At 40.0% G+C, this 10,839-nt stretch overlaps 1 protein-coding gene across 6 annotated transcripts in view; it reads left to right on the top strand.

Annotated features, from left to right (window-relative positions):
• The window catches only part of Myo5a (myosin VA), a 231,618-nt gene that overhangs the window by 107,170 nt on the left and 113,609 nt on the right, over positions 1-10,839 (top strand). For all 6 annotated transcript variants that reach the window (XM_029561942.1, XM_029561943.1, XM_029561941.1 and 3 more), the window contains 3 exons: positions 3,447-3,528; positions 4,015-4,122; positions 7,266-7,372. In XM_029561942.1, the coding sequence (XP_029417802.1) occupies positions 3,447-3,528; positions 4,015-4,122; positions 7,266-7,372 (297 nt within the window). The remainder of the gene's footprint in view (positions 1-3,446; positions 3,529-4,014; positions 4,123-7,265; positions 7,373-10,839) is intronic.

Raw genomic sequence — 10,839 nt, 5'->3', positions numbered from 1 at the left:
TCTTCTCCTTCTTGTATGCCTATGATTCGCAAGTTTGGTCTTTTTATGGTATCACTCAATTCCTGCATATTCCATTTTTGTGATTTCTTAAATTTTTCATAATCTTTGCTTGAGTGGTCTAGTTCGTCCAGTTTATCTTCCAGTCTTGATACCCTCTTTTCCATTTCCTTCATCCTATTGGTGAGGCTTTCTCCTGTTGTTTCTAATTGACTTATTGAGTGTTTCACTTCCTTCTTATTTCAGCCTGAGTAGTCTTCAATATTTCTAGCTCTTTTCTGAATTCATTCAGAAGTTTATCCCTATCTTCCTTCAGTTCTTTAATTTCTTTGTGTGTTCTTTAAATTCACTGAATTCTTTTATCATGTATATAGTTGTTCTTTTGAGTTCCATGTTCTGCATTATCTCTAGCGGGTTCTTGTACTCCTCTACAGGACTATTGGTATATGGTGGGAATATGTTATTTTGGTTTTTCATGTTATTATTTTTTCTCTGTGATTTTGACATGTGAATTTCTTTTGTAGTTTCTGATTCTTGTGTTCGACTCCAGCCTTCCAGTTTAGGTCCTCTTCTTTTTGTGAACTTTATGTGTCTTTGTGGTTTAATCTTTGACATGAAAGGCTGCTTCCTCTAAGCTTCCAGTTCTCTCTCTTGATTTTATATTGGAGTGGCCAGATTGCTTTTGTCTTCAGGAGTTCCCACAGATGCCCAAGTTAGATGAGGATCAGATGCTCTCAGGTTTTCTCCTAAGGTCTGGATCCCTCCAGGATACATTTTGGCTTCAGGAATTTGTGGGTTGGACTGGCCCAGGAGCCGGGCCCAGGAAAGATGCTGGTCTAGGTTAGCACTGCCACAGTGCCATCCAGAGATGCAAAGGAAGATGAGGGCGGGAGGTGGCTCCAAGGGTCCCTGGGGACTGCTCTGAGGAGCTGGGTTGGTCTGGATGCAAAGGAGCACGAAGAGGAAATGTCAGCCCAGGCATCCAGGAAAGAGGTTGGCGGTTCTGAAGACTCAAGGAGGCAGAAGGAGGTGAGGGTGGGCCCAGGCCTAGAGCCCCCCTGGGGACCTGAGAAGGAACTGAGTTGGTCTGGATGCACAGGATCAGGAAGAAGCAGTGGTGGTTCCCCAATTGTCTGGGGTGCCAAGACAAGGAATGGGATAGGGCCCAGGCTAGGAGGAGATACGGGTGGGGGAGATCAGAGGGTGAGTGAGGCTGGGGGAGTCAAGGCATGGAGGGCCCAGTTGACTTGCCCCAGAGTGAGAAGCCTGAGAGTTGGAGAGAGGCCTGTGGGTCCTACAGGCCCAGGGAAGCAGAGGGCTGTGTTTTTTTTTTTGTTTTTTTTTTTTCTGAAGAAGCCTGATGAAGACTTCTAGCCTTCCTCTGCTATCAGGCTTCTTTTATTTGTTAATCATGATGTTTTGGTCTAGTCCCTGTTTTCCTGCCACAGTAAGGATTAAAAGAAAGTTTCCATAACCCAGTTGTGAACTACATCAAAGATCCCAGTTGACAAGTTGCACAGGATTTGTGCCCATACTTATGTTGTTGGTACTTTTTGTTGGGAAAGAGAAATGTTATATACTTGTAGCACTAACAGGCGTACATGTCCATATTTACAGGCATACTAGGAAATGTAGATTTATCATTGGAAAACTCTGGTGTATGGCTCCTGCTCACCCAGTACATGCCTCATATTGTGAGACCCAGAGTTTCAGTGGCCTATTTGCTGGATGCCACTGCATTAACATTGAAATACCCCTACCCCTACCACATGATAGGGTCCATCTCTTCTGTTGCCTAAGTCTCTTAAGGCTTTGAAAGTGTCTAGGACATGCCAAGAGTCATGAGTTGGGATAGCTTCCAGCTTTGACTTTGGGGTTGCATCTGATTTGTGACCACTTAAAATATAATATTTGAGGCAATACTTAAGGGAATAACCACCCTCCACTATTGCTCTATTATTTAGGTACATACAGAGCAGTATTATTCCACACATGAATACTTCTATAGGATTTTTTGAAAATAGTCTAGTAGTGAAAAGAAAGAATGAGTGAAACGTAGATGGATTACATTCAAATAGAAATTCAGTCGGAAAGTGAGTAAAGATAACATAGATAGGAAACTGTCCTTGGTCAGTATATAGTCCAAAGGCTAATAGTGCTTAATGGAAAATGATAAGGCCTAATCCTTATTGTCTTATCTATAGGTACGATGGTAATTCTAGCAGCCCCCCAGTCTCCAACGGTATAGACTATTGAGAATGTTTGTTAATGCCAAAACTAATCATACTCAGAATAAGCTGGCTGGGTATTGTCCTTCCAGTACAGAGATGACCAGAGTGTCTCTGCAGACCCATCTGCTTTTCTAATTTCTGTGTGCTGAACCACCTGATCTCTTGCCTAATCATGCTTGTGATCATTGTTATGTTTCTTTAGTGTTCTGTGTCCCTGCTATAGAGTTTTCTTGGCCAGATATCAGTCCCTTTAGACGTCAAAACTGACCTTAACTTTATTAATACTAATTTTTATCCAAAGGAATATACTTCAGAAATTAAGGATATTAAGGATTATTAGGATTCAACTTCATATATACAGTATTATTTCAGCTTATTGTAGGTATGTGGGAAAAGACTCAGGAAACACTAAAAATTGACATTAGAATTATAAATGATTCATTTTCTATTTCATAAAATTTTTGATTTGAAAATATATAAACCAAAGTAATCTAGAGAACACAGTTAAGTTTGGGATTTATTTATTACAAACAACCACAAGAGATGTCAATTCTAAAATATGGCAAAGATGATGTTATTCTTTTTAGTCAAATTTAAGCAGGACAATGAATATAGAAATTATAATAGAAAACAGTGTTGAGTGCTGAAAAAAAAAAGTTTTAATCACTGGTCTTCCATGATTGTGGCCATCTATCAAGCTGCTCACCGATTCAGAAAGAACTAAACCAGACCTTTGCCCTGAGCTACCTGTGATGCTGAGTCAGGAGAATCAGAAGTTCAAGGCCTGTCTGGTCTACAGAGTGAGTTCAGAGCCAGACAGGGTATTTAGTAAGACTGTCTCAAAGTAAAAAGATGGACTGAAGTCATAGTTTAATGGTGTGGAGCACTTGCCTAACATGTCTGAAGCCATAGATTTATCCCCCTTCCCAAAAAAGGCATTACTAGTTGATATTTAATATTGAATGTGACTAACACATATATACTCATTTATACTTATTTATTACTTTTAAGAGACAGAGTCTCACTGTGTTGCCCAACCCAGTTCCAAACTACTAATCTCAAGCTATCCTCCTGCCTCACTTATATACTGTAAACCATAAAGTTTAATAATCATAAGAGAATATTAGAAAATGTAGGGTTTTACTGAGATAAATATTAAAATTATATGTTATAATAGATTTTTCTCAACTGTGATTGAAAACTCTTCTTATTTCAAAGGCAGAAGAGGAGAGAAACTATCATATCTTCTATCAGCTTTGTGCTTCAGCAAAGTTACCTGAATTTAAAATGCTACGATTAGGTATGAACATAACACTAGATTTATTATATTAGTGTTATTTTCTGTTAATTTTTGAGTTCTCAAACTTGTCAAAAAATATACTGAAATGTTTATAAATAAAATGTTTCTTAAAGGTCTGCAGTTGGCTTCAGAAGAATGGATGGGATGGGGAAGGAGTGGATGGTCCTGTGGTGACCCTTGTTTATGATGCATGATGGCTATGTAGAGTTTATTATTCTAGTTTCTGTACTTTTCTATACATGAAGCCTGCCTTGATTAAAGTGTTTGAGGATATTTACCCTAGCATTTTGTTTAGAATTAAAACCTGAAGGAAAGTACTGTTTATTTCACCAGGTAGGATAAATAAACTATGATAATTTAAATCAGGCAGTCTCCTAACCCTGAATACATCAGTATGCTACCATTGCCTCTAATTCAGCATGGGTGTAAGGGTAAAAATTCAATTTTTTTCATAGACTAGAAGTCCTTTCTTTTCCTTCACTACAGGAAATGCAGATAACTTTCATTACACGAAGCAAGGAGGCAGTCCTGTGATTGAAGGAGTGGATGATGCAAAGGAGATGGCACACACCAGGCAGGCTTGTACTCTGCTGGGTAATGTCATTTCATTCTGGAGCTCATATGAGCACTGATGGCCTTTTGACTGAGACATCCCTTGTAATATTGATTTAGCCTTGTATTCCTTATTGCTGGGAGGTTTCACATATCATATGGAGCACATTCAGACAAATGGGCACAAGATTTCTTAGAACTGACTCCAAGATTAGATTGTTAACGATTGCTCAATTGCACTTTTTTTTTTTTTTGTCTTTTTGAGACAGGGTCTCCCTGTAGCCCCAGCTGACTTGGAACTTGATATGTAGACCAGGCTGGTCTCGAACTCACAGAGATCCGCCTGCCTCTGCCTCTGCCTCTGCCTCCCAAGTGCTGGGATTAAAGGTGTGCGTCACCATGCCGGGCCTGAATTGCATCTTTGAAAATGTATTGAGTATCAGGAGAGGTAAGAGTAATTTGTTATTTAAATTTTTACAAAAATATGGGGCTCAAAACTACATGAAATGGGTTTCTATGTAAGCTAACGTTTCTTTTGCTTAAAATTGAGTTTTTGCAATTTTCATACAATATAATTTGATGGTATTTAGAGCCCCTTCCCTATCCCCTTCCCGTATTTGTCCCTCACCCAATGTAATGTACTCTATTATATAGTATATAAATTTATGCCTGTAGAGTTGTGGATTTTGTTTAGTTGGTTTGGTTTTGGTTGAGTTTTTATTTTTAGATAACATCTCACTGCTGTGTAGCCCAGGCTGGTCTAGGACTTGTGATCCTTCTGCCTCTCATATGTGCTGGGATAAGAGGCATGTGCCACCACCGCCAGCTGGGGGTTTTGCTTCTTTTTTGTTTGTTTTTGTTTTTCCCATAGCTTTGTATAGCCTTGTATAGCTATGAAGCATGTCTTTTTTTAAATTTTATTTTATGTATGCGTGTATTGTCTGCATGTAGGTAAGTGCACCCATGTCATGCAATGCCCATAGAGGTCAGAAGAGGCTGTCAGATCCCCTGGGACTGGAGTTATGGACAGTTGTTAGCTGCCATGTGGGTGCTGGGATTTGAACCCGGGTCTTCTGCGAGAACAACCAGTGTTCTTAACCACTGAGCCATCTCTCCAGTCCCAAAGCATGTCTTTAGTTGGCATTGTGACAGAACATTGTGTTACATGTATTCCAGTATTTTTGAAAGAAAAAAAAAATATATATATATTTGGTCTTTTTGAAGCAGGGTCTCCCTGTAGCCCCAGCTGTCCTGAACTCACTAGGTAGACCAGGCTGGCCTTGAACTCACAGAGATCCGCTTGCCTCTGCCTCCCAAGTGCTGGGACTACAGGTGTGCACCACCACGCCTGGCTTGAAAAAATATATTTTTTTTATGTTATGTGTACGAGTGTGTTGTCTGTATGTATGTAAGTGTATCCATGTTGTGCAGTTCCCTTGGAGGTCAGAAGAGGCTGTTGGATTCCCCTGGAATTGGAGTTATGGATAGTTGTTAGCTGCCATGTGGGTGCTGGGAATTTAACCCAGATCTCTGCAAGAGCAGCCAATGCTCTTAACCAGTGAACCAACTCTCCAACCCTATTCCAGTATTTTTGAAACAGCACAGATGCTGTTTTATTTCTACGAATTGAAAAATGTTAGCTCTACAGGGAATAAATTAATGCTTAGAGTTGTGCAATTTTAGAGGGGTTTTTTTTCCCTATTTAAAAAAACCTCAGAATATAAATAGCTCAAAAATTATGTGTTGGTATTTTGAGAAACATCCTCAAGTGAATTAGTTTAACTTAAAAACACTGATAAAAGTGTGGTCTAGAATTACCGTGTAGCTTGCTAAAAATGCAGGACCTCATACCATGGAATCAAGATCTGAATATTAACAAGACCTGCTGGCAATTCATGTGCATATAAAGTCTGAGAATATAGTGCTTTCCTCTTAGGGCAAAAGTATGAATATAGGAGATAGAAAAATAGTCACTATAAGGAAAATCCTCAATTTCCCTGTGTAAAATTACATATTTTGAAATAATTTTACTACTTCTACTTATATAATTAAGTTTAATGTTCGGGAAAAAAAAATGTTGTTCTCTGAAAAATGAAGCCAGGTCTAATAAGTCAGAAATCATCTAACTTTCTCTTCCTGTCTCATTATTTAGGTCCTACTCCAGTGTAGTATTTAGACTGTCACCATTAGCCTGGGATATAAAACCATCTGAACATGTCTAATTTTGGGCTCTGTTTGATTTATAATTAATCTGTGCTTAGAAGTAATTAAATTATCCAACTTAAAATAACCTTATTGGGCTGGATGGAATGTTGTCCTAGTTTGTTTCTCCACTGCTGTGACAAAACACTCTGACCAATACCAACTTGGGGAGGAAAGGGTTTATTTTATCTTACATCTCCCAGGTCACAGTTCATCAGGAAGCCCAAGGTAGGAACTCAGGGCTGGAACCTGAAGTCGGGAGCTGAAGCACAGGCTATGGAGGAATACTGCTTACTGGCTTGCTTCTCTGGCTCCTGCTTAGCCTGCATTCTTATATAACACAAGCTTACCTGCCCAGGGATGGCACCACCCACAGTGGGCTGGGCCCTCCCACATCACTCATCAATCAAGAAGATGCCCCACAGACATGGCCACAGGCCAGTCCTATGGAGGCAATTCCCCAATAGAGCCTCCCTCAACCCAGGTGTGTCAAGTTGACACTAAAGCTATCCAGCACAAATGTACATTTGGAGTAGGGATAAATAGTAGCAATAATATTAAGAAAATACATCTAGAATGTGACAGTAATGTTCATTGATTAGTAGCTAACATGTGTCCCATAGTGTGTTAAATATGCTCCATGCACTCTTGTTTAATATTTATAAACACTCTGAAGAATTATCCCCTCAAATGAGGAGACCAAAGCATAGAAGGATGTTGCCTGCCTATGTGAGATAGCAGGTTGGTAGCAGAGCCAGGCCATGAGAGCAGGTCTGTCACATTCCACAGCCCATGATGGGAAGCTGCCTAGTGTGTTAATGTCAACAAAGACAAAAGCATTGCCTGTATGTGACTATGTATAATATGCACAACATTTGGCAGGAGTCTACACTTAATGGTAAACTTAAAATTTTCTCCTATAATTATTTTGTTATTTTGTTGATATTCTGACATCAATTACTTGTTCATTTACTCTGTTCCAGGAATTAGTGAGTCTTACCAAATGGGAATTTTTCAGATACTTGCTGGCATCCTTCACTTAGGCAATGTTGGATTTGCATCTCGAGATTCAGACAGCTGTACAATACCTGTAAGTTGCCAAACAGGCTTAATGTGATGGCATTGTCTATTAGTTTTGTTTTGTTTTTTATTTTTGGCAGTACTACCAGGGAATTGAACCCAGAGCCTTTCATATGCCAGACAGTATTGTACTTGTGCTATGCTATCACGACAGCATTTTTTAATGTGGGTTCTAGGGATTGAATACAGGTCCTTATGCCTCACAGCAAGCACCTTACCTATTGAGCCATCATCCCTACTGGTAGACTTTTAAAATTTTGTTAACTTGTTTTTAGTGTGTGTATGAATGAGTGTGCAAGCACGTATGTGTATACACGGACTAGTGTGTGTCCAGAGGCCTGAAGAGGGTGTTGGATCTCTCAGAGATGGAATTCCAGGCATTTGTGGGATATTGGCTTATTACATGGGTGCTGGGATTCAAACTCTAGTCCTGATGACTGTGCAGAAAGCACACTTAACTGGTGAGCTATTTCTTCAGGCCCATTATTTATTTGTGTATGTTTGTATATATGTGAGTGCTGGTATGTATATGCCACAGCATGTGTGTGGTGGTCAGAGGACAACTTCAGGAGTCATTTCTCATCTTTCCACTTAATTGAAGCAGAGGGTTTCCCTTGTTGCTTTTGCAGTGTACTCCAGGCTAGCTGACCTATGAGCCTCTGGCCATAGGTCTTTGCTTTCCCTCCGACATAGAAGTGCTAGGAGTACAAATGAACACCACCACATCTGGCTTTTTATCTGGGTTCCTGGCCATCAGGCTTGTATGGCAAGCACTTTTTGCACACTGAGCCATCTCCTACACCGCTGTTTTTTTTAAAGGCAAGAATGATGATTTTGATTTAAATATTACTTTCTTCTAAGGGAATATTCGCTTTCTTATTTTTATTTTAAAAATATTTTATTATTTTTGTTTGTGTTTGAATGTACCACCTGCATGTATGTGAGTACACTCATGTTGTTGTAAATCCTGTGGAGGTCAAATATTTTATTATTTTTGTTTTATGTGTATGTGTATTGCCTGCATGTAGGTAAGTGCACCTGTGTTGTGCAATGCCCACGGAGGCTGTCAGATCCCCTGGGATTGGAGTTATGGACAGTTGTTAGCTGCCATGTGGGTGCTGGGATTCAAACCCAGGTTTTCTGCAAGAACAACTGGTGTTCTTAACCGCTGAGCCATCTCTCCAGCCCAGTATTAGCCTTTTTTTAAAAAAAAATTGTTTTTGTGTTTTTGAGACAGGATCTTGACATGTAACCTGGATGGCCTGGTATTTGCTATGTAGCCCATGCTAGCTTCAAACTTGTGGTAATCCTCCTATCTCAACCTCCTGAGTGCTGGGGTTACAGGTGTGCATAATCACACCTAGCACTACCTTTTTTCAAAAGAAGTTTCATTTAGTGTAATCCACATACACCTCTAATGACATGGATGTGGGTATGCTCATAGATATGTGCAACTCTCACCATAGTCAATTTAAAATACTTTCAAGCTGGGCGTGGTGGCGCATGCCTTTAATTCCGGCAGGTAGAGCTCTGTGAGATTGAGGCCAGCATGGTCTACATAGCGAATTCCAGGCCTTATGGGGCTACAAAGAGACTCTGTCTCAAAAAGACATATATATGTATAATTTTTTTTTTCGAAAAGAAGCCCATACCCTTTATTTTTCGCCAACCTGTGCTCCCATCTCCCCAACCTGAAGCAACCATGAATCTACTTTTTGCCTCTATAGATTTTCCTATTCTGGACATTTAATATAAATTAAATCATATAATATGTGGTCTTTCAAAATCTGTTCCTGTTGTAGCACATACCACTACTTCATTTATCTTTACAGCTTAATAGCTACAGCTAGGGTAGGTGCTGATTTGAATCTGAAGTAATTACTTGGGGGAAGGACTGCTTGGTGAAGAAGGGTCAGATAAGAGGGTATCAGGAGACTTAGCTTTTAATGACAACTCTGACATAAATTTGCCATGTGATTGTTGACAAACTGTTCTCTTGAATATCATTTCTTCATTTTTTAGTTAGAGACAACAGTGTTCACCCTGCCCATTCCCCAGGAATTTTGTCTGATACACTTGACATGGAGAAAATGTGAAAAACAAAACATACCAACATGGAGTACATTAAACAAGTGTTTATCAAACACCCACTCATGTAAGGCCCATAGAAGACATTTTAGGTGATATAGGGATAGCAATTCATTAAAGAAATTTTTTTTTATTGTTTTTTAATCATTATTTTTTTAATTTTTTTTTTCATACAGAAGAATTCATTCCAAAGCAATTGACATTGAGACGTCTTCACATGCATTTCTAATCTCTATATACATGACTATCACTGGTCACAGTCGCCCACCTTCTGAGCTCCTCGGCATCTGAGCATGAATACAAACTCGTCAGATAGACAGCCTTCCTCTCCCACTAGAGGCTCCATACTCTGCCATCCCTGTCACTGTCCACTGTGTTGTCAGCACCCTCATCCATTCCCCCTGTCTGCCCTTCTGGTAAATCTAGTCAGCCAGAGGTCCCTGTTCCAGGCGGGTCAGCTGTTCCTCATCTACGGCAATCCATTGTCAGTATTCCTTTGGATAGAATTGGGGTCTGCTGTTCATTTTTCCAGTAGTATGTTGGGTTACTGTCTGGAAGAGCCTTAATCTATCCTAGCCAACAACTCGACTGAAGTTGTTGCCTGTCTGGCTTTGTTGTTTGTTGAGTAACTTTTAGTTCTATATATGTATGCTCTTATGATATTATGTTGGCCCCTTTAATCTTTGTTTATACTTCCCTTTTGGGTGTTTAAGGACATACAATTGGACCAGATAAACTGATTTGTTTTTACTCTTGAGGTCGTTAGAGGATTTGTTCCTCAGGGGTCCCATGGGGTTGGGAGGAGCCCCTGGCTCCTTTCTTTTACCAGCTCCATCCATGTGAGGATAAGTCAAAGGTCCTACTCGACCATTGTTGGCTCCTCTTGGAAGCATGGAGGAAATGATTCCTCCGTGTTGACCCTCCTCTTTATAGACTGGACACTGGCTCAAGTCCATCTGGTGGGGTCTCCTCAGCTTCCTTGATCAAGAGGCCAGATGACCCACCACCATTACAGGACATTTTGCGCGATGCTCATAGTCCCTGGGAACTAATCGACCCAGGAGGGCAAGGAGAGAAATTTTAATCTGAAAAGTTACTCAAATAACAGACTATTTCAAACCTTCAGTGGACTCTCTTTCCCTGTAGATAAAGACCAGCCATGGTTTACTCACTGCCTGTGTAGTTTCATCTTCCACATTTTCTCCCTCTCTTAGTTTCAGTTCCTCCTATTGGTGGTTTCCCCTCTATAGAAACTTTTTTTTCCCCAGCTCTTCTTTTCAGCTTCAAAAACTCTTTTCTTCCTTTTTAAATTCATTATCACCTGGATAGAGAAAACTCCTCAAACACTGGTGTTTGCCTTCTTTACAGCATTTTACATTTCAAGAAGCA

Source organism: Nannospalax galili, unplaced genomic scaffold (assembly GCF_000622305.1).
Source record: "Nannospalax galili isolate Female #2095 unplaced genomic scaffold, S.galili_v1.0 scaffold213, whole genome shotgun sequence".
In the NCBI taxonomy this organism is placed as follows: Eukaryota; Metazoa; Chordata; class Mammalia; order Rodentia; family Spalacidae; genus Nannospalax; species Nannospalax galili.
Note: the sequence above shows the minus strand (reverse complement) of the source record. Positions and strands in the feature narration are given on the sequence as shown.